Source organism: Pongo abelii, chromosome 11 (genome assembly GCF_028885655.2).
Source record: "Pongo abelii isolate AG06213 chromosome 11, NHGRI_mPonAbe1-v2.0_pri, whole genome shotgun sequence".
Taxonomy (NCBI): Eukaryota; Metazoa; Chordata; class Mammalia; order Primates; family Hominidae; genus Pongo; species Pongo abelii.
The window spans coordinates 100,597,760-100,621,948 of NC_071996.2; the positions used below are offsets into that span (position 1 = coordinate 100,597,760).

Genomic DNA, 24,189 nt, shown 5'->3' on the forward strand with positions numbered 1-24,189 from the left:
CCAGTTCATGGCCCATTTGGAAGCAGCCCTTAGCTGATTTACTGCCCTAGGCACAGAGGGGGCAAAAAGCCATATTATTCTCAATATGCATTTTATTACCCAATCTGCTCCCGACATTTAAAAAAAGCCCCCAAAATAAAATTCTAGTCCTCAAACCCCACAACAGGACTTAATTAACCTCGCCTTCAAGGTGCACAATAATAGAGAAGAGTTGCAATTACTTGCCTCTGCTGTGAGAGAAACCCCAGCCACATCTCCAGCACATAAGAACCTCCAAATGCCTAAGCCACAGTGGTCAGGCATTCCTTCAAGACCTCTTCCCCCAGGATCTTGCTTCAAGTGCCGGCTAATCTGGCCACTGGGCCAAGGAATGCCTGCAACCTGGGATTCCTCCTAAGCCATGTCCCATCTGTGTAGGACCCCACTGGAAATCGGACTGTCCAATTCACCCGGCAGCCACTCCAAGAGCCCCTGGAACTCTGGCCCAAGGCTCTCTGACTGACTCCTCTCCAGATCTTCTCAGCTTAAAGGCTGAAGACTGATGCTGCCCGATCACCTCAGAAGCCTCCTGGACCATCACAGATGCTTTGGGTAACAGATGCTTTCCCAGGACTGGAAAATTGACTTTACTCACATGCCCTGAGTCAGGAAACTAAAATACCTCTTGGTCTGGGTAGACACTTGAACTGGATGGATAGAGGCCTTTCCCACAGGGTCTGAGAAGGCCACTGCAGTCATTTCTTCCCTTCTGTCAGACGTAATTCCTCAGTTTGGCCTTTCCACCTTTATACATTCCGATAATGGACTGGCCTTTACTAGTCAAATCACCCCAGCAGTTTCTCAGGCTCTTGGTATTCAGTGGAACCTTCATACCCTTTACCATCCTCAGTCTTCAGGAAAGGTAGAATGGACTAAAGACCTCACCAAGCTCAGCCTCCAACTGAAAAAGGACTGGACAGTACTTCTTCTTCTTTTTTTTTTAAATTATACTTTAAGTTCTAGGGTACATGTGCACAATGTGCAGGTTTGTTACATATGTATACATGTGCCATGTTAGTGTGCTGTACCTGTTAACTCATCATTTACATTAGGTATATCTCCTAATGCTATCCCTCCCCACTCCCCCCACCCCACGACAGGCCCCGGTGTGTGATGTTCCCCTTCCTGTGTCCAAGTGTTCTCATTGTTCAATTCCCACCTATGAGTGAGAACATGCGCTGTTTGGTTTTCTGTCCTTGCAATAGTTTACTGAGAATGATGGTTTCCAGCTTCATCCATGTCCCTACAAAGGACATGAAATCATCCTTTTTTATGGCTGCATAGTATTCCATGGTGTATATGTGCCACATTTTCTTAATCCAGTCTATCATAGTTGGACATTTGGGTTGGTTCCAAGTCTTTGCTATTGTGAATAGTGCCTCAATAAACATACGTCTGCATGTGTCTTTATGGCAGCATGATTTATAATCCTTTGGGTATATACCCAGTAATGGGATGGCTGGGTCAAATGGTATTTCTAGTTCTAGATCACCACACTGTCTTCCACAATGGTTGAACCAGTTTACAGTCCCACCAACAGTGTAAAAGTGTTCCTATTTCTCCACATCCTCTCCAGCACCTGTTGTTTCCTGACTTTTTAATGATTGCCATTCTAACTGGTGTGAGATGGTATCTCATTGTGGTTTTGATTTGCATTTCTCTGATGGCCAGTGATAATGAGCATTTTTTCATGTGTTTTTTGGCTGCATAAATGTCTTCTTTTGAGAAGTGTCTGTTCATATCCTTTGCCCACTTTTTGATGGTGTTGTTTGTTTTTTCTTGTAAATTTGTTTGAGTTCTTTGTAGATTCTGGATATTAGCCCTTTGTCAGATGAGTAGATTGCAAAAATTTTCTCTCATTCTGTAGGTTGCCTGTTCACTCTGATGGTAGTTTCTTTTGCTGTGCAGAAGCTCTTTAGTTTAATTAGATCCCATTTGTCAATTTTGGCTTTTGTTGCCATTGCTTTTTGTGTTTTAGACATGAGGACTGGACAGTACTTCCACCTCTTGCCCTTCTCAGGATTAGAACCTGTCCTCGAGATGCTACAGGGTACAGCCCATTGAACTTTTACATGGACGCACTTTCTTGCTTGGCCCCAACCTCATCCCAGACACCAGCCCTCTAGGTGGATATCTTCCAGTCCTCTAGCAGGCTAGATAGGAAATTCACCAGGCTGCTTATCTTCTCTTGCCTACTCCAGATTACAAGCCATATGAAGACACCCTAGCTGGACGATCAGTTCTTGTTAAGAATCTGACCCCCCTACAACCTTGATGGACTGGACCCTACTTAGTCACCTATAGTAACCCAACTGCCGTCCACGTGCAGGATCCTCCCCACTGGGTTCACCATTCCAGAATAAAGCTGTGTCCATTGGACAGCCAGCCTAATCCCTCCTCTTCCTCCTGGAAGTCGCAAGTACTCTCTCCTACTTCGCTTAAACTCACTCACATTTCTGAAGAACAGTAATAACCCTCATGAGCCTAATACATCCCTTCATTCTATTAAGTCTATTCATCCTTACCCTACTTTTTGCAACAGGGCTTTACGCAGTCACCCTCACTACTTGGACTGTGCCCCAAAAACTTGTCATCCCTACTATCTTCTGTCTAGTCATACTCCTATTCACCATTCTCAACTACTTGTAAATGCCCTGCCCTTGTTTACACTGCTGGTTTACAGTTTTCCTTCAAATCATCATGACTGATATCTCCTGGTTTTACCTCAAACTGCCACTTATAAGTCTCTCTTAAAGTGAATAGATGATCTTTGCTGACAGGGCACACTCCAATACTTTCACCCTGATGAAGTTCTATTCTTTACTTTTATACTCACTCTTATTCTCATTCCCATTCTTATGCCACCTCTACCTCTCCCCAGCTATCTCCACCACACTATCAATCTCACTCACTCTCTCCTAGCCATTTCTAATCCCTCCTTAGCGAACAATTGCTGGCTTTGCATTTCCCTTTCTTCCTGTGCCTACACAGCTGTCCCCGCCTTACATACAGACTGGGCAACATCTTCTGTCTCCCTACACCTCCGAACTTCCTTTAACAACCCTCACCTTTACCCGCCTGAAGAACTTCTTTACTTTCTAGACAGGTCCAGCAAGACCTCCCCAGACATTTGACATTAGCAAGCTGCCGCCCTCCTCCGCACTTACTTAAAAAAACCTTTCTCCTTATATCAACTCTACTCCCCACATATTCGGACCCCTCACAACACAAACTACTATTCCTGTGGCTGCTTCTTTTTGTATCTCTTGGCAAAGACTCACTGGAATTCCCCTGGGTAACCTTTCACCTTCCTGATGTTCCTTCACTCTTCATCTCCAAAGCCCAACTACACACACCACTGAAACAATTAGAGCCTCCCAGCTCCGTATTACAGATAAGCCCTCTATCAATACTGGCAAACTTAAAAACATTAGCAGTAATTATTGCTTAAGAAGGCACTCACCCTGTATTTCACTCCATCCTTGGCTACCTTCCCCTTGCTCGTCAGACTCTCCTCCCAGGCCCTCTTCTTGTTTACTTATACCCAGCCCCGTAAATAACAGTGAAAAGTTGCTCGTAGATACTCAACATTTTCTCACACACCATGAAAATCGAACCTCCCCCTCTACGCAGTTACCCCATCAGTCCCCATTACAAGCTCTGACAGCTGCCGCCCTAGCTGGATCCCTAGGAGTCTGGGTACAAGACACTTCTTTTAGTATTCCTTCTCATCTTTTTACTTTGCATTTCTAGTTTTGCTTTGCACAAGGTCTCTTCTTCCTCTGTGGATCCTCTACCTACATGTGTCTACCTGCTAATTGGACAGGCACATGCACATTAGTTTTCCTTACTCCCAAAATTCAATTTGCAAATGGCACCAAAGGGCTTCCTGTTCCCCCCATGACACAGACATGACAAAAAAGAGTTATTCCACTAATTCCCTTGGTTGTCAGTTTAGGACTTTCTGCCTCCACTAATGCTCTCGGTACTGGAATAGCAGGCATTTCAACCTCTGTCATGACCTTTCGTAGCCTCTCTAATGACTTCTCTGCTAGCATCACAGACGTATCACAAACTTTATCAGTCCTTCAGGCCCAAGTTGACTCTCTAGCTGCAGTTGTCCTCCAAAACTGCCGAGGCCTTGACTTACTCACTGCTGAAAAATGAGGACTCTGTATATTTTTAAATGAAGAGTGTTGTTTTTACCTAAATCAATCTGGCCTGGTGTATGACAACATAAAAAAACTCAAGGATAGAGCACCAAAACTCTCCATCCAAGCAAGTAATTATGCTGAACTCCCTTGGGCACTCTCTAATTGGATGTCCTGAGTCCTCCCAATTCTTAGTTCTTTAATACCTGTTTTTCTCCTCTTATTCGGACCTTGTGTCTTCCGTTTAGTTTCTCAATTCATACAAAACTGCATCCAGGCCATCACCAATCATTCTATATGACAAATACTCCTTCTAACAACCCCACAATATCACCCCTTACCACAAAATCCTACTTCAACTTGATCTCTCCCACTCTAGGTTCCCACCCCACCCCTAATCCTGCTTGAAGCAGCCCTGAGAAATATCGCCCATTCTCTCTCCATACCACCCCCAAAAATTTTCGCCACCCCAACACTTTACCACTATTTCATTTTATTTTTCTTATTAATATAAGAAGACAGGAATGTCAGGCCTCTGAGCCCAAGCCTGCACGTATACATCCAGATGGCCTGAAGTAACTCAAGAATCACAAAAGAAGTGAAAATGGCCGGTTCCTGCCTTAACTGATGACATTACCTTGTGAAATTCCTTCTCCTGGCTCAGAAGTTCCCCCACTGAGCACCTTGTGACCCCCCACCCCTGCCCGCCACAGAACTACCCCCTTTGACTGTAATTTTCCACTACCTACCCCAATCCTATAGAACCGCCCTACCCCTGTCTCCCTTCACTGACTCTCTTTTCGGACTCAGCCCACCTGCACCCGGGTGATTAAAAAGCTTTATTGCTCACACAAAGCCTGTTTCGTGGTCTCTTCATACAGACACGCGTGACATGTTAAGTTTCATAAATACATCTTCAGCAATCGTATCACCTCTCCTACCCCCCCCATTTCACATTAAATAATAACATTTCCAACAAACCAAACTGTGATGTTCTCATAACTTAGACTGTAGACGTCTGAAGCCCAACTAGTTCTTGGAAATTATCTGCTTCAGTCCCCTTATTCTACAGAGGTGGGACCCAGACCCAGAGAGAAAACAGGATTTGTCCAAGGTCATGGAATAGCTGGCCCAGAACTGTAGCCCGAGTCTCTTACTTTATTCTTTTCACACTGTCTTACCCACATGTGCAAAAATATGAGTAGATTTGCTGTAAAAGATTTGTGTGTTTCTTAAATAAAAATTTCCTTCAATCATAAAAATAACACACATTTAATATAGAAAACGTGACAAAAACAAAGAAAAAAACAAAACCCACCTATAATTCCATCTCCTAGAAATACAACTGTTAAAACCTCAGCATATTTTCCTATTTTTTCTCTAAATATATATATATGTTTGCATGCACACAAACGATGTATAGAAACAGTACATAAAACGTTTTTTTTGAGATGCAGTTTCACTCTGTCACCCAGGCTGGAGTGCACCGGCACGATCTCGGCTCACTGCAACCTCCGCCTCCTGGGTTCAAGCGATTCTCCTGCCTCAGCCTCCCGAGTAGCTGGGACTACAGGCACTTGCCACCAAGACCGGCTAATTTTGCATTTTTAGTAGAGACGGGGTTTCATCATATTGGCCAGGCTGGTCTTGAACTCCTGACCTTGTGATCTGCCTGCCTTGGCCTCCCAAAGTACTGGGATTATAGGCGTGAGCCATCGCGCCCAGCTGTTCTTTTTTTTTTTTAAATGTTGTGAGCTATGCCAGTATAGCCTTCCCACCTAGAAACCAATAAATTCCCTTATATACATAGGCTAGTCTGAACTGAGTTTATGTCCCTTACAACCCAAAGAACACCAATAAGGAATATAGAAACAAGCTTGGGTGGCCAGAAGAGTGCTGCTCTCCCACCCTAAATCTGCCCTTATGGCAGCAGGGATCACTCTTCCTACTCAGCATAGCTATCATTTCCTCGAATCCATTTAGAGGCCTCTCCCCAAAATAAAGAAAAATAAAAATAGATAAAAGGAACAGCAAGATAAAAAGACCCTGGCCTTTTGGCATCACACAGAGAAAAGAGAAGTTAGCAACTTCACTAAGCTTCATAAACATTCCATGACCCAAGGACAGTCTTTACTGAAGGACAAAGGCATAGAAAATGTAGTCTATGTAATTTGTAGAGCAAATGATCTTTGACATTTTATTTTTTAAATGAACATACAGTAAAAGTGACTTTGGGGTGTACAATTCTATGAATTTTAATACGTGTATAGATTTAACCACATCTGGGACACAAAACAGTTCCACCACCCTAAAACACTCCTCTATATATCCCTCTATCACACCCTTCCACCACCCCAATCCTTGGAAACCACTGATCTGTTCTCCACACTATAGTTTTGTCTTTTTGAGAATGTCATTTAAATAGAATTACACAGTCTGTAATCTTTTGAGGCTGGCTCTTTTATTCATTAAAATGCCTTTGAGATTAATCCAAGTTATGTGTATCAGTAAGTTCTTTCCTATTTATTTTTATTTTTTATTTGTAGAGACAGAATTTATCTTATTTTACTTTTTTATGAGATGGGGTCCCAGGTTGCCCCAGTTGGTCTCAAACTCCTGGCCTCAAGGCCAGCCACCTGCCTTGGCCTCCCAGAGTGCTGGGATTACAGATGTGAGCCACCATGCCCAGACCTTTTTATTTCTGAGTATTTAATTGTATGGATGCACCACTGTTGTTTATTCATTCAATTGTTGAAGACATTTGGGTTATTTCCAGTTTGAGGTGATTACGAATAGAGCTGCTACAAATATTTGTGTGTAGGTTTCTGTGTGAACATAAGTTTTTATTTCTCTAGGTTAAACACCCAAGACAGGGACTGCTGGGTCATATGGTAAATGTCTGTTTAACTTCCTAAGAAGCTGCGAAACTGTTTTCCAGGGTGGATGATATGGTTTGGTTCTGTGTCCTCAACCAAATGTTATCTTGTAGCTCCCATAACTTCCATGTGTTGTGGGAGGGACCTGATGGGAGGTAATTGAATCACAGAGATGGGTCTCTTCCATGCTGTTCTCATCATAGTGAATAAATCTCATGAGATCTGATGGTTTTAAAAATGGGGCCAGGCACAGTGGCTCACGCCTGTAATCCCAGCATTTTGGGAGGCCAAGGCAGGCGGATCACGAGGTCAGGAGTTCGAACCAGCCTGGCCAACATAGTGAAACCCCATCTCTACTAAAAATACAAAAATTAGCCAGGTGTGGTGCTACGCGCTTGTAATCCCAGCTACTCAGGAGGCTGAGGCAGGCAGAAGAATTGCTTGAACCAGAGAGGCGGTGGTTGCAGTGAGCTGAGACCATGCTATTGCACCCCAGCCTGGGTGACACAGTGAGACTCTGTCTCAAAAAAAAAAAAAAAAAAAAAAAGGAGTTCCCCTGCACAAGCCCTTTCTTTGCCTGCTGCCATCCACCATCCACGTAAGATGTGACTTGCTCTTCCTTGCCTTCTGCCATGATTGTGAGGCCTCCTCAGCCACGAGCAACTGTGAGTCCAGTTAAATCTCTATCTTTGGTAAATTACCCAGTCTCAGGTACGTCTTTATCAGCTGCGTGAAAACGGACTAATACAGTGGATATACCTCTTCGCATCCCCAGCAGCTGTGTATGAGGGTTCTGATTGCTCCTCATTCTCCCCAGTTCTTGGTATCGTCAGTATTTTTTATTTTAACAGGTGTATGATACCTCATTATGAGTTTTCATTTGCACTTCCCTAATGGCTAGTGATTTAAGCATCTTTTCATGTATTTACTTCTCATTTACATATCCTCATTGGTGAGGTGTTCCAGTCTTTTAACTATTTTTTAACTGGGTTCTTTTCTTACTCTTGAATTGTGAGAGTCCTTGATACCCTTTGGGTAAAATCGTTTGTCATGTATATGATTTCTGAGTTTTTCTCTCCCAGTTTGTGGCTTATCTTTTCCTTCTGTTAACAGTATCATTCACAAAAGTTTTACATTTTGATGAAGTATATTTTTTCAATTTTTAAATAGATTGTGCTTTTGGTCTTATGTCTAAAAACTCTTTTTTTTTTTTTGAGACAAGGTCTCACTATGTTGCTCAGGCTGGAGTACAGTGGCGGCCCAGGTTCCAGCGATCCCCTCTCCTCACTCCCTGAAGTAGCTGGGATTACCCGTGTGCACCACCATGCCCAGCTGATTTTTGTATTTTTTGTAGACAGGGTTTTGCTGTGCTGACCAGCTGGTCTCAAACTCCTGGACTCAAGTGATCCTCCTGCCTCAGGCTCCCAGAATGCTGAAATTACAGGTGTGAGCCACCGCACCTGGCCCCTAAAAACTCTTTGCCTAACTCCACTTTATGAAGATTTTCTCCTATGCTTTTTCCTAATAGTTTTCTAGTTTCACTAAAATGAATTATCTTTTAATAGCTTAGAGAAAACTGAGGCAGTAAATGAGAGTTCTAAATATTTTGAAATGACATTTTTCATGTTTAAAAACAGTCACAAGTATCTAGAATATTGCAGAAGATGTATCTGTGAAATATAAAACAAATTCCAAAAGTAAAGGTCTCCATAACTTCTGAAGAAAAAAATCCAATGATATGCTGTCTTCATTGTGCAATCCTCAATTTCCTCCCCCACAACAGGGGCATGAAATGGATTTGTTGAACATAATGTGTCTAGAATTGGTGGATTCTTGATCTCACTGACTTCCAGAATGAAGCCACAGACCCTTGCGGTGAGTGTTACAGTTCTTCAAAGCGGTGTGTCCGGAGTTTGTTCCTTCTGATGTTGGGATGTGTTCGGAGTTTCTTCCTTCTGGTGGGTTCGTGGTCTGGCTGGCTCAGGAGTGAAGCTGCAGACCTTCGCGGTGAGTGTTACAGCTCTTAACGTGGCGTGTCTGGAGTTGTTCGTTCCTCCTGGTGGGTTTGTGGTCTCATTGGCTTCAGGAGTGAAGCTGCGGAACTTTGCCATAAGTGTTACAGCTCATAAAGGCAGTGTGGACCCAAAGAGTGAGCAGCAGCAAAAGTTACTGCAAAGAGTGAAAGAACAAAGCTTCCATAGTGTGGAAGAGGACCCCAGCAGGTTGCCACACTGGCTAGGCAGCCTGCTTTTATTCCCTTATCTGGCCCCACCCACATCCTGCTGATTGGTCCATTTTATGGAGAGCCAGTTGGTCTGTTTTACAGAGAGCTGATTGGTCCGTTTTGACAGGGTGCTGACTGGTGAGTTTACAATCCCTGACCTAGACACAAAAGTTCTCCACCTTCCCCACTACATTAGCTAGATACAGAGTGCTGATTGGTGCATTTACAAACCCTGAGCTAGACACAGAGTGCTGATTGGTGCATTTACACACCTTGAGTTAGACACAGAGTGCTGATTGGTGTATTCACAATCCCTTAGCTAGACATAAAGATTCTCCAAGTCTCCACCAGATTAGCTAGATACAGAGTGCCCATTGGTGCATCCACAAACCCTGAGCTAGACACAGGGTGCTGATTGGTGTGTTTACAAACCTTGAGCTAGATACAGAGTGCTGATAGGTGTATTTACAACCCCTTAGCCAGACATAAAGGTTCTCCAAGTCCCCACTACACTCAGGAACCCAGCTGGCTTCACCCAGTGGATGGATCCCAGGCCAGGCCACAGGTGGAGCTGCCTGCCAGTCCTGCGCAGTGCACCCACACTCCTCAGCCCTTGGGTGGTTGATGGGACTGGGCACCGTGGAGCAGGGGGCGGCGCTTGTCAGGGAGGCTGGGGCTGCACAGGAGCCCAGGGAGGTGGAGGAGGGGAGGCTCAGGCATGGCGGGCTGCAGGTCTGGAGCCCTGCTCCATGGGGAGGCAGCTAAGGCCCAGTGAGAAATTGAGTGCAGTGCCGGAGGGCTGGCACCTCTGGGGGACCTGGTGCACCCTCCGCAGCTGCTGGCCCGGGGACTAAGCCCCTCAATACCTGGGGCCGGCTGGCCACTCCGAGTGTGGGGCCCTCCGAGCCCACGCCCACTCGGAACTCGCGCTGGCTCGCAAGCGCTGCACGCAGCCCGGGTTCCTGCCTGTGTCTCTCCCTCCACACCTCCCCACAAGCCCAGGGAGCCGGCTCTGGCCTCGGCCAGCCCAGAGAAGGGTTCCCACGGTGCAGCGGCGGGCTGAAGGGCTCCTCAAGTGTGGCCAGAGTGGGCGCCGAGGCCGAGGAGGCGCGGAGAATGAGTGAGGGCTGCGAGGGCTGCCAGCACTCTGTCACCTCTCGGTAACAGTACTGTTCTGTGCTCAGTGAAATTGGATAGGAAAAGTCTTGACATTAGTCTTAGTAAAACAAACAAGAAATTTTTTTTTTTTTGAGATGGCGTTTCGCTCTTGTTGTGCAGGCTGGAGTGCAATGGCACGATCTCAGCTGAGCGCAACCTCTGCTTCCTGGGTTCAAGTAAATCTCCTGCCTCACCCTCCCGAGTAGCTGGGCTTACAGGCATGTGCCACCACGCCCAGCTAATTTTGTATTTTTAGTAGAGAAGGGGTTTTTCCATGTTGGTCAGGCCGGTCTTGAACTCCCGACCTCAGATGATCGCCCGCCTCGGCCTTCCAAAGTGCTGGGATTATAGGCGTGAGCCACTGCGCCCGGCTGAGAAATTTTTTTCAAAGGTCAGACTCTAGGTTAATTTTTATCAGCCCATGAAATTTATTGTCTAATGAAAACGCATTGACAATCCTAGGACAACATTTGTAATATCTGAAATATCTACCAACTGTTTTTAAAACTAAACATCTTTGAAAAAATTCTTTGAAAGACTTTATAAACAAAGCAATCTCCCCATCAACCCCTTCCAAACAATAACTGATTTCATGGTATTAACAAAGAATAGTGCTATTATGGATCTGTGACTGCATAAATTTTTTCAAGGCATATTGTAAATACAGCTTTCACAAAATATATATGAGATAGCTAAATTAACATTTTGGTAATAAATTAACTCTATATTGATATTAATAGTTTACTTTCCCGAAAGTATTACTACCATTTTGAGATAAAGTAAGAAATTGTTTCCTTAAGTAAAAACTGAAAGAATTTGCAAATCAGCTTTCGGTTATAGCTGTTAGACACTTTGACTCCTACCTACAAGTTCTGCCCTGAAATAATCTCAAGATCCTGCGGTTTCTTGCTAGAAAAATTAAACATTTGGCAAATGAAGAAATGGTAAATCCGTTTAGAAGAATTGTAAGTTATAAAATATATTATTATTAGATTTGTCATTGATACAAGCCAACTATATATACTTCCCATTATATAAATGAACCAGTAATTTTACATTACAGTGAAATATAAAGATTACCCAAAGAAAAGCTATGACTAGAGACTACTGGATAGTATCTAAAGCTAAACAAAAAAGGGCTGGGTACAGTGGTGAGCACCTGTAACCCTAACTACTTCGGAGGCTAAGGTGGGAGGATTGTTTGAATTCAGGAGTTTGAGACTAGACTGGGCAACACAGGGAGATCCTGTCTCATAAAAAAGTAAAACATGATAAACAAAAAGGGCCTAAATATTTTCAGGGAATTAAAAACCTTATATATAATATTAAGTAAAAGAGACTCTGAGGTAGCTGGATTTGGGTCTTACATCTTCACAAACACAACTTCATGGCCCTCAGTAAATCAAAACCCCATGAGGCTGCGAATTCTGATGATTTTTTCCTAAAAATAATGGGCATTTGTAGAATGTTAAAAAGAAAGAAAGAGGCCGGGTGTGGTGGCTGACACCTGCAATCCCAGCACTGTGGGAGGCTGAAGTGGGTGGATCTCGAGGTCAGGAGATCAAGACCATCCTGGCCAACAAGGTGAAACACCGTCTCTACCAAAAATACAATTAGCTGGGCATGGTGGCGTGTGCCTGTAGTCCCAGCTACTCGGGAGGCTGAGGCAGGAGAATCACTTAACCAGGGAGTAGGAGGCTGCAGTGAGCCAAGATGGCGCCACTGCACTCCAGCCTGGCGACAGAGTGAGACTCCATCTCAAAAAAAAAAAAAGAATAAGAAGGTTGTGACAGGATGAGAAGTTTGCTTTGGGGGAAGAAGAAAGGACAACTTTTTCTGGCCATTCTCTACATATACTTACCTTTGCTTCTTTTAGGCAGAATATTTCTTTCTTTTTTTTTTTTTTTGAGACAGAGTCTCACCCTGTCGCCAGGCTGCAGTGCAGTGGTGTGATCTCAGCTCACTGCAACCTCCACCTCCTGGGTTCAAGCGATTCTCCTGCCTCAGGCTCCCAAGTAGCTGGTACGACAGGCACATGCCATCACGCCTGGCTAATTTTTGTACTTTTAGTAGAGACAGGGATTCACCATGTTGGCCAGGATGGTCTTGATCTCTTGACCTCATGATCCACCCACCTCCGCCTCCCAAAGTGCTAGGATTACAGGCCTGAGCCACCACGCCAGGCCAGAATATTTCTTTTATTTAATTAATTTTTTTTGAGACAGGGTCTCACTCTGTCACCCAGGCTGGAATACAGTGACATGATCACAGCTCACTGCAGCATTGAACTCCTGGGCTCAAGTGATCCTCCCACTTCAACATCCCAAGTAGCTGGGACAACAGGCATGTGCCACCATGCCTGCCTAATTTATTTTTTAATTTTTTGTAGAGACAAGGTCTGTCAATGTTTCCCAGGCTGGTCTCAAACTCCTGGGTTCAAGCAGTTCTCGCACTTCAGCCTCCCAAAGTGTTGGGATTACAGGTATGAGCCCCTGTGCATGGCCTAGACAGAATATTTTTTAATAAACTCATGAACTTGAGTCATCCTCATTGTTGTGGAGGGTTGCAGTGCTCACTTGTGGGCTTTAATGTGGTTTCTAATTCTGTGTACTTGGTCGTTCTATTCTCCTGCCTCTCGGTCTTCCCAACAACCTCTCTAACTCTCTACCGATTTACCTACTGACCCAGCCAGCCTCTTTCCAAAATTAATGTGAGACGATTTAGCATGGCTGTATTATACACACAGTCGATCTAGCTCTTTGGTAGTTCAGATAACTTTAAAATTTACTAAACAATGTTTTCTTTTTTCAAATCTCTGCAGCTTTGCCCGAAAACATAAAACAATGTTTTCTTGATTTAGATACAGAAAAAGAATCACTTTAAATAGCTTTCTGGTCCATTTTCAAATTTCTTGTTTTGCAAGTTATGCTTTATTAATGCACAGATTGCCTCATTCAATCATTGTATTCTAGCTGTGCATCCAGTAAGATCAAGGTGACTTGAGGCTCAGAATAGCCCTTCAGCAAAGTGCTGAAAAAATATAAACCTGAGTAGATAATATAAAAGAAAAGTGTTGCCAAAGGTCAACATAGCCAAGGTTGCATGGATGCGTTGCAAGATCAGGCACACTCATTCACAAGATTTAGAACTGTAAGGGCAGAAAAAACTGTTCCTCTATCCTTTTAGGTTCAGTAACTGAGAACTACAAGTTAAACTGACAAAAGACAGATTAATAGGAGAAAAGGTTTATTTTCAATGCACACAGTCTCTTCAGAGAAAAGTAGCAAAAACCCAAAGAGGCAGTTTGGTGTAGAAGACCTGGGAGTTTATATACCATTTTAACAAAGGGTGATAAGTTGTGGACAGGTGACTAGATGACGGAAAAGGAGTTTGGGCGTCTGGGGAAGTAAATTGTGAGAAGGCAAATACATGGGGTAAACGAATGGAAGATCAAGCTTATTTTAGTAAGGTTTGTTTTTGCAGACTCTTTAGTGTGAATTGTCTCTGGTGATTAGACACCTTTACAAATGGAAATTTATGTCACCTTTATAAAGTGAAATGTATGCCCCTGTTTTTCAGCAGAAAGGTGGAGGACAGAGAGTTCTTCCTGTGTCTGGTGTTTTTTAATTGCTTTCAGCTCAAAGTAATCCTCATGCCAAAGTGGCATATTTTGTGATGGCATATTATAATCCCCTTTGGAACTATTTCATGTTGCCTGATTCCTAGCACATTTCCCTCATAGGTTGGTTCAGAGGACTGTTTCCATACCATGTCCATGCTTTCTTATTTAGAATTACAATGAGAGTTTAAGGATTAAATGCTTCAATATAACATTCAGTTAATAAAGCATCAGTTTTACTCACATCTGGTGTTTGAGCAGCTGAATTCCACATAACTGGCCTCTGAAGGAATATGATCTGCTTTGTAGCCAAATTCCCTTCACTGCAAATTAAAACAATAGTATTAGTATTTGTGAATTAGTAATTCTCTATATTTCATAATTGGCTAGAACATTCCATATGTAGTTTTTTAAAATAATCTTCTGACCAAAAATAATGATAAAACATATATCTTTTTTTTCTTCCAGTGATGGAAAAAATGTAAAATATAATTCTATAAAAACCACATCTGGAAAAACAAGAAAAACCCCTAAAAACTGAATATGGTCACTATAAAAGGAAATAATTTTAATGTTTAAAGACACTTGTAATCTCACCAAGCTAACATCAATATTTTCATTTCTTTGTTTCCCCCTTAGTCTTTATTAGCTTGTGTAATTTGCATGTCTGTGATCACTGCACATTTATATTTTGTTTCTGTGCCCTTCACTGAACGCTCTTTTCCTTGTTTGTACACTGTAATCATATTTTTAATGGTTGCATAATAACTCAAAGAATTAAGATACCAAAATGTACTAAGCCTTTCTTTTATTATTGGAAAATAAGGTTGCTTCCAGTTTCTTGCCAGTTATACATAAATGATGCTATTATAAAAAATATGTATCGTATTCCTCTTATGAATTATTTTCTTGAAATGAATACTTAGGAGTGGGATTATTAGGTCAAACCTTATGATTTAAGCTTCTTGGTATGCATTGTCAAACTTGCCTTATAAACAGAAGAGACCAATTTAGGCTGCCACATGTGAGAAAATTTACATCCATTTTCAATTGAGGGACCTCAACTATAGCTAGATTTATTTTCAGATGCTTCTTTGTAGTCAGCTACTCAGTATTCTCCTTATTTAACTATCATCATGGCAAATTACCCCTTGCCAAAGACTACTTGGGGTTTGTATTCCTCTGAAATGCTTTTCACAGAGTCTCCATGGATTTATGGGGAGGAGTGTCTGTAGCTAATGTTGCTCAGTTACGACTTTTATCATGCAAAAAACCCCAACAAAACCTTACTATTAGCTGCATTTTATGCTGAGCCCTTTTTCTGGAAAATGAATGCAACACTGAAACTCTGGCTTTAGAGTTATATGTCAACTGCATACCATTTGAAAATCCCAGCCTTACTGATACCACTGAATTTTGAGAAATATCAAATCTTCCTCAAAGTGATAACAGGAGACTGCTTCTTTTTTATTTTTGAAAGGCTCTTTCTAGTCTAATCTCATTCCATTTTGACCTTATCTTTGATTGGAACAAAAAACTTTTATAAAATATGTAGTAACTTTGGGAACAAATCATCATGAGGCTTTGGTACACGGGCGGGATTAGCATGTGTACAGAAAAGGCTGGTCACATGTTTTGGGAGCGTGAAATATACTGGAAAAAGCCATGGCTTTGGAACCAGACAGTTCCTGGATTCAAATCCAAACTCTGTCATAGTACCTAATAGCTGACCCTTGTAATCATTTAATCTGTAAATTCTCTGTTTTCTTTTCTTTTTTTTTTTTTTTGAGATGGAGTTTTGCTTTTGTTGCCCAGTCTGGAGTGCAATGGCATGATCTCGGCTCACCGCAACATCACCTCCCGGGTTCAAGTGATTCTCCTGCCTCAGCCTCCCGAGTAGCTGGGATCACAGGCATGTGCCACCACACTTGTCTAATTTTGTATTTTTAGTAAAGATGGGGTTTCTCCATGTTGGTCAGGCTGGTCTCGAACTCCCGACCTCAGGTGATCCGCCTGCCTTGGCCTCCCAAAATGCTGGGATGACAGGTGTGAGCCACTGCGCCCAGCCTCTCTGATTTTTTTCTATCAGGGACCTCAATAAATGATAAGTGAAGAATCAGCGTGCATGAAGAGGCTCCCATTGTGCTTGCCACGAGAAGGAGCACAACTGTGATTTCCTTCCACTTTTCCATTCATGTAGTGAAATATAGGGTGCAGTTAAGGGAAGGGGAGAAAAGTTTCGGAATCAAGAATATCTTCCAGAGAGCAAATTCAAGGGACAGCAGGACATGGTGGTTCATGCCTGTAATCCTAGCACTTTGTGAAGCTGATGGAGGAGGAACCCTTGAGCCCAGGAGTTTGAGACTAGTCTGGGAAACATACTGAGACTCTTGTATCTACAAAATCATTAAAAAAAGATTATCCAAGTGTGGTGGCACATGCCTGTGGTCCCAGCTACTTGGGAGGCTGAGGTAGGAGGATCACTTGAGCCTGGAGGTTGAGGGTGCAGTGAACTATTGATCACGCCGCTGAACTCTAGCATGGGTGAGAGAAAGAGAACCTATCTTAAAAGAAAGAAAAGTAAAGAAAAAAGAAAAACAAATTCAAGGGACAAGGTATGTGAGAATGCAGAAGAGACCTTCTGGGTAACGTTCCAGGTGTGTGATCCAGGTGGAGAATGACGTGAAAGAACGAGGTCTGGAACGATCCAAAGATGGGAAGCAAAGATCAGGCTAGAATTCTTCTTCTTGAAGAGAAAGCAGGAACGCATCGGGGTAGGGATTGTTGGAGACCTTATAGGGAGTTTTTTCACACTAACTGTGGATGGGGCAATTCTGAACGCACTAGGATCTAATGTTTGGCCTAAGGCAGGCTTTACAAACTTTACCGTGCCTTCCAAACATTGAGGTGCCTGTTGATTCCAGGGTCCACTCCAGTCTTTTGGAATCTCCATTTCACCAGGCTGCCCAGATGGCCCTGATGCACAGTAAATTTGGGAACCATCACCAGAAGAGACAGACTTGGAAGTGTGGATTTCTCAGGCCCTGGGGATTACTTGGTGATACTTGCTACTATCAAAGGCATTCACTGTTTTCCTTGAATAATAAAACCCACCAACAGTTCCTCTTGGTATGGAGTGTGGAAACAAAAAGGGCTTATTTTCTGGAAGCATCCTTGATGTCTATTTTACCATATTCTTCTTCTTTTTTTTTTTTTTTGACGGAGTCTTGCTGTGTCGCCCAGGCTGGAGTGCAGTGGCCTGACCTCGGCTCACTGCAAGCTCCGCCTCCTGGGTTCACGCCATTTTCCTGCCTCTGCCTCCCGAGTAGCTGGGACTACAGGCGCCCGCCACCACACCCGGCTAATTTTTTGTATTTTTAGTAGAGACAGGGTTTCACCGTGGACTCGATCTCCTGACCTTGTGATCCGCTCGCCTCAGCCTCCCAAAGTGCTGGGATTACAAGTGTGAGCCACCGCGCCCGGCCTTACCATATTCTTCTAATGTGACTTGTGTCCTTAAATGTTTTGGACAATTTTAGCCGGATAGGCTGTCTAGAGCCATGCTGAGGACACATATTTTTCACCATCTTTAGTTTACCAATTTATTCCTGACCTGACTTGTCTAAAATATAAACGAATTTGGAATGTGGGTGAGGAGTTACTCCCTCTGCAGTCTGACACAATTTCTGGCAGCAACCCCAAATTATGAAAGAGTATCTCTACCAGCGGATCCCGAGGCAGTGTGAGAAGGAGAAAGAGGAAGGAGGTGGCTTATCAAAGGCTCGGTGGGTTGGAGGTGGAGGTAGGTGGGTTAGGGGTGTATGTCAAGGGAAAAAGTCCTCAGATGGTGTGAAGTACACTGCTCGATCCTGGGTTGAGAATCATTGCCTGTATGTTTGAAATAGGATTCTCTCTGCCAGCGTTCTGCTTGATATTTAACACAGTATGCAGAGAGGTGAGACACGTGGCACAGGGTAGGGCTAACCCTCCACAGCTACTTCAGTGAGGCAAGAGCACTGTCAAACCTATCCCTCCTGTGGTGTGAAGGGGAATTGCCTCTGAAAGGGCGAAGCTTTTTAAGCACGAGCTTTATTTTATTTTATATTTTATTTTTTTTGAGGCGGAGTCTCCACTCTATTGCCTAGGCTGGAGTGCAGTGGTATGATCTGGGCTCACTGCAACCTCTGCCTTTCGGGTTCAAGGGATTCTCCTGCCTCAGCGTCCCAAGTAGCTGGGATTACAAGCACACACCACCACATCTGGCTAATTTTTTGTATTTTTAGTAGAGACGGGGTTTCATCGTGTTGGCCAGGCTGGTCTTGAACTCCTGACGTCAGGTGATCCACCCGCCTCGGCCTCCCAAAGTGCCAGGATTACAGGCGTGAGCCACCTCGCCTGGCCTAAGCACGAGCTTTAAAACTGTTCGGTTGAAACTGACGAGTAATGCCTTCCAGTGGCCCTATAAGGAGTGCTGTTTGGGGAGTCTAATGAGATAAAACAGCAAACATGGAGATGGTTTGTCAAAGGCTGACAACTTTAGACAGCATCCGAATGCTCAAATAAGACTTTGGAAGGTCAGCATCTGCCTACCTCTTGGGGACGTCCTCATAGTCAGATCCTTAATTTGAGATATGTCGGAAACTTCTATGTCCCTGGTTTTCTGAGGGCCATTTTGATTTAAAAGAGGTCCTGCTGTTTTCAGACCAGCTGTGAGACCATGTGGAACTTGTTTTGGTTTTGAGACTCTAATCACGGTAGACCTAAGGGAAAGAGGTCTGAAGCCTTATAGAGAGACACCTATTTGGTGAAGCAAGTAAGTCCCTTATGGTTCTCAGTGGTTCCTGAGATAATTCTATTTACAGAGTTGGGATAGAATATTTTTCCCTTAGCAAACTGGTGGTCATTATGGGACCTGAGAGGATGTTTCAAATGCCCTGGATGGTTTCAGAGGACAGAGCCCACATCTCTTATTCCCTACAAAAATGTTCATCTAAAAGGTGCTGTTAGTTAACTGAGTGACTTAGTATCTTCCTGAGAGGGATTTAAGAATCTTCTGGTTCTGTTTTAGACTTTAATGGACAGTCATGCTTTGATGTATTAGAAAACAAAGACAACTTTGGAAAATATGCTTGATTTAGAGATAGTAATTTAAATTCTGAAAAAGTTCTAGTACAAACTGTTTTGGTGACAAGTATAGAGAACAGTCTACAGGGAAGTGATGAGAACATTGACTAGTCCCTTCATCTCTGAGGGCAGCAGATGATCCCTGGTGCTGTGGTCAGCACGAGGGCACAGGCTGCATGAAGGACAGGTCAGCCAGGGCAGGCTGAGTTCTCTGCAGGCAGAGGTGGTTGAACATTGTCAATGAGATAGTGGATGTAAAGTTCCTATACCCTGGATATGGACCCTGGAGCATAGGAGATGCTCAGAAATGTTTCCTTTTCTCTTCCCTGCCTTCTTCTATGCATTTCATGAGAAAGCACAAAGAAGATTCTATGTGAATGTCATTTGAGGGAGAGGGATTTGCTGTGACAACAGCATGACTATCAAGAAGACTGGGTCTTCCCACTAACAGAAGATCTCTTGGACTAAACTAATAAAAACAACTTTGACTCCTGTAGTGCTCTCTGCGTTCCAAGTCCTTTCTGTGTACATTAACATGCTTGTTTCTTATGATAATCCTTTAAGGTGTGCAGAGCAGACATTTTCTCTATTTTATGGATAGGGAAATTGAGACTCAGCTTTTAAGATCTTTGTCTTGGGTCTCCTCTAGTTCCCACTCTTTCTACAACACTGCATTAGCTCTATAAGCAAATGTAGAGTGACTACACTTGCTTGTAGAGCTCACTGAAGCCCTGACTACAGGAAGATGTGGCTTAGTTTAATTCTATTCTGACTAGAAAACTTTATAATTAGTGGATAAGTCTAAGGTTATTTTGCCAAATTCCAGATTTTTATTTAGCATCCTAAATTAAGTATTCCAGCTTATAATGTTCAGAAGTTATAGTGGAGAATAATGAAGAAAATAAACACAAATGTTCATTTTTCTTGGGCCAATTAGACTACTTAAGCAAACCACACAGGTCCTGATGTTAGTGTGGCAAATGGAAGAAGAGACAGGAGCAAGTTCATGATCCGTGGTATTAAAGTGTGACATAAAAGATTAATCATTGAAAGCTTTGCCTTAAAATTCCCCCAGATGAATTCAGTTTTGTGCAACAGTGACTAGTACTAGTTGTAAAAACAAACAAGCAACAAAAATGAAACTAAAAAAAAGTTCTATTTATAGTTTGGCACTATCTTTTTTTTATTATTATTATTTTTTTGAGACAGAGTCTTGCTCTGTCGCCCAGGCTGGAGTGCAGTGGCATGATCTTGGCTCACTGCAACCTTCACCTTGTGGGTTCACGTGATTCTCCTGCCTCAGCCTCCTGAGTAGCTGGGACTACAGGTGTGCGCCATTATGCCTGGCTAATTTTTTTTTTTTTCTTTTTTGTGTATTTTTAGTAGAGACGGGGTTTCACCGTGTTGGCCAGGCTGGTCTTAAACTCCTTACCTCAGGTGATCTGTCTGCCTTGGCCTCCCAAAGTGCTGGGATTACTGGTGTGAGCCACTGCCCCGCCAATAATTAAATTAAAACATTTTTTTTGTGGGAAGTTACAAGGACAACTTGAACTTCTTCTTGGTTCAATATGTGCCCATAATTTCAAGCATCTTTGAGAGCTATAGTACTTAGAATTTATGGATGGGTGGGAGAAAGTTGTTCTACATTCTTTAAGATATAAAAGCCAAGATTTTTTTTTTTTTTTTTTTGAAATGGAGTCTTGCTCTGTTGCCAGGCTAGAGTGCAGTGACGCGATCTTGGCTCACTGCAACCTCCGTCTCCCAGGTTCAAGTGATCCTCCTGCCTTAGCCTCCTGAGTAGCTGGGACTACAGGTGCATGCCACCACCATTTGACCCAGCCATCCTATTACTGGTTATATATCCAAAGGATTATAAATCATGGTGCTATAAAGACACATGCACATGTATGTTTATCATGGCACTATTCACAATAGCAAAGACTTGGAACCAACCCAAATGTCCAACAATGATAGACTGGATTAAGAAAATGTGGCACATATACACCATGGAATACTATGCAGCCATAAAAAAGGATGATTTCATGTCCTTTGTAGGGACATGGATGAAGCTGGAAACTGTCATTCTGAGCAAACTATCACAAGGACAAAAAACCAAACACCGCATGTTCTCACTCATAGGTGGGAACTGAACAACAAGAACACATGGACATAGGAAGGGGAACATCACACAGTGGGGACTGTTGTGGGGTGGGGGGAAGGGGGAGGGATAGTATTAGGAGATATACCTAATGCTAAATGATGAGTTAGTGGGTGCAGCACACCAACATGGCACATGTATACATGCACGTTGTGCACATGTACCCTAAAACTTAAAGTATAATAATAAAAAAAGTCTCATATTTTAAAATAATTCACTCTTTCCTTTCTACACTAACTTCAATGAAGGGAGAGATTTCTTAAACAATATACTAAAAAGGGTAAAGATTGTACATTTGTTGATTTTAAAATTAAAACCTTTTGTTAATTAAAGACATCATAGAGTGAAAAGACAAGCCACAGTATTAGTGAAGATAATTGCAGCATGCATAATAAATAAAGGACTCTTTATCTGTTATATTTAAGTGAGTTATAGGTAGAGATTTTTTAAATTTAAATTTAAATTTTTTATAGAGATGGGGGTCTCGCTATGTTGCCCAGGCTGGTCTTGAATTCCTGGGCCCAAGCTATTCTCCCAGCTTAGTCTCCCAAAGGGCTGAGATTACAGGTGTGAGCCACTGTGCCTGGCCTTATGAATAGAACTTTAGGCCGGGCGTGGTGGCTCATGCCTGTAATCCCAGCACTTTGGGAGGTGAGGCAGGCGGATCTCCTGAGGTCAGGAGTTCGAGACCAGCCTGGCTAACATGGTGAAACTCCATCTCTACTAAAAAAACTACGGAGAAAAACAAAATTAGCCAGGCATGGTGGTGGGTGCCTGTAATCCCAGCTACTTGGGAGACTGAGGCAGAAGAATCGCTTGAACCCGGGAGGTAGAGGTTGCAGTGAGCCAAGATCACGCCCCTGCACTCCAGTCTGGGCTACAGAGTGAGACTCTGTCTCGAAAAAGCAAAAACAAAAAACAAAAAAACATAGAATTTTAAATGTGGGCAAAAATACTTAAACAGGTACTTTATGAAAGAAAAATCCAAGTGGCCAATAAACATATGTAAATGTGCTCAATCTCAGCAAGTAATTAGGAAACTACAAATGAAAGTCATACTGAGATCACACTATATACTCTCGATCAAAATGGCGAAATTTAAAAGTATGATAATATTTTGTGTTGAGACAATGGTGACTCTGACACTCTGCTAGTAGGAGTGTACGTGGAAACAATCTATTTGAAAAGAATCTGGTATTTATCTAACAAAGCTAAAGACGTGCCCTATGACCCAGCAATTCTGCTTCTAGAAACTCACACATGTGTGCACCAAGATCTCTGCTCATACTCAGAACAGCATTGTTTGTCATAGCCAACAACTGGAGACAGCAAACCACCCGCAGCTGAATGGACACATACATGGTAGAATGAATAAATAAACTGCTACACACGACATGGGTAAAACTTACAATGTTAAGTGAGAGCAGCAACACATAAAAGAATATATATGATATGATTCCATTCATATAAAGTTAAAAAACAGGCAAAACTAAACTGTATTGTTTAGGGATTCATACATAAGTGGTAAAACTATTAGGCAAAGCAAGGATATGACCATCCTAAAAGGGGGGATAATGTTATCTCTGTGTGGAGGAAGTGAATGTGATGGGGAGACACATGCGGTGCTTCTAGGGTGTGGGTGATATTCTATTCTTTTGGCCAGCTGTGATGACACAGGTCTTTGTGCATAATTATGCACATTTGTGTTTTATGCACGTTCTATTTATTTATTTATTTATTTATTTGTTTATTTATTTGTTTTGAGACAGAGCCTCACTCTGTTGCCCAGGCTGGAGTGCAGTGGTGCAATCCTGGCTTACTGCAACCTCTGCCTCCTGGGCTCAAGCGATTCTCATGCCTCAGCCTCCCAAGTAGGTGTGACCACAGGCATGTGACACCATGCCCGGCTAATTTTTGTATTTTTAGTACAGACAGGGTTTCGCCATGTTGGCCAGGCTGGTCTTGAACTCCTGACCTCAGGTGATTCACCCACCTGGGCCTCCCAAACTGCTGGGATTATAGATGTGAGCCACCACACCCAGCGTGTGTTTTATGCACTTTCTATATGAGTGTTTTATATCACAAAACTTGTTTTAAAATAGTATATTTAAGGGTGAAATGTAGAAGAATAGTTGTAGATTTATACATGATAAAAAGCTCCCTCCCCTTTGCATTTATTCTTTTGGAAACGTCAGTCTTGAATTTGTTGGGTTTTTTTTTTTTTTTTGAGATGGAGTCTGGCTCTTTCGCCCAGGCTAGAGTGCACGCAATCTCGGCTCATTGCCAGCTCCGCCTCCCGGATTCACGCCATTCTCTTGCCTCAGCTTCCCAAGTAGCTGGGACTACAGGCACCTGCCACCACGCCCGGCTAATTTTTTGTATTTTTAGTAGAAACGGGGTTTCACCGTGTTAGCCAGGATGATCTCGATCTCCTGACCTCGTGATCCACCCGCCTTGGCCTCCCAAAGTGCTGGGATTACAGGCGTGAGCCACCGCGCCCGGCCGAATTTGTTGGGTTTTAAATGAGAAGTTTTTAGGAATTCATTCACCCAAATTCACTCTTCTTTAAATATATCCTGCACTTTTCTGACATTGCTTTGCTTAAGGTTGCCAGAGAAAGCAAATAATCTGTGGTATTCATACTGCAACATCCGCTCCCATGCACATAGTAGACATCACTAATTGAATGCCACATTCTTTTTTGCTGAGCTGGTTCTAGTCTCAGAATCCTTATTGCAGCGTTCCAGGCAGCCACTACCAACAGATTAGTGCTGGTATGTTAGAGGAAAACCATTTACTATTCCAAGTTAGCCCTATCTGCCACAAGGAATACTTTTCCT

General features: G+C 42.9%; 1 protein-coding gene across 3 annotated transcripts in view; it reads right to left on the bottom strand.

Annotated features, from left to right (window-relative positions):
• Positions 1-24,189, bottom strand: part of RFTN2 (raftlin family member 2) — a 103,530-nt gene that overhangs the window by 11,860 nt on the left and 67,481 nt on the right. For all 3 annotated transcript variants that reach the window (XR_008522599.2, XM_054548772.2, NM_001133554.1), the window contains 1 exon segment: positions 14,312-14,390. Coding sequence is in view for 2 of the 3 variants with exons in the window: in XM_054548772.2 (XP_054404747.1) it covers positions 14,312-14,390 (79 nt within the window). In the remaining variant the exon portion in view is untranslated.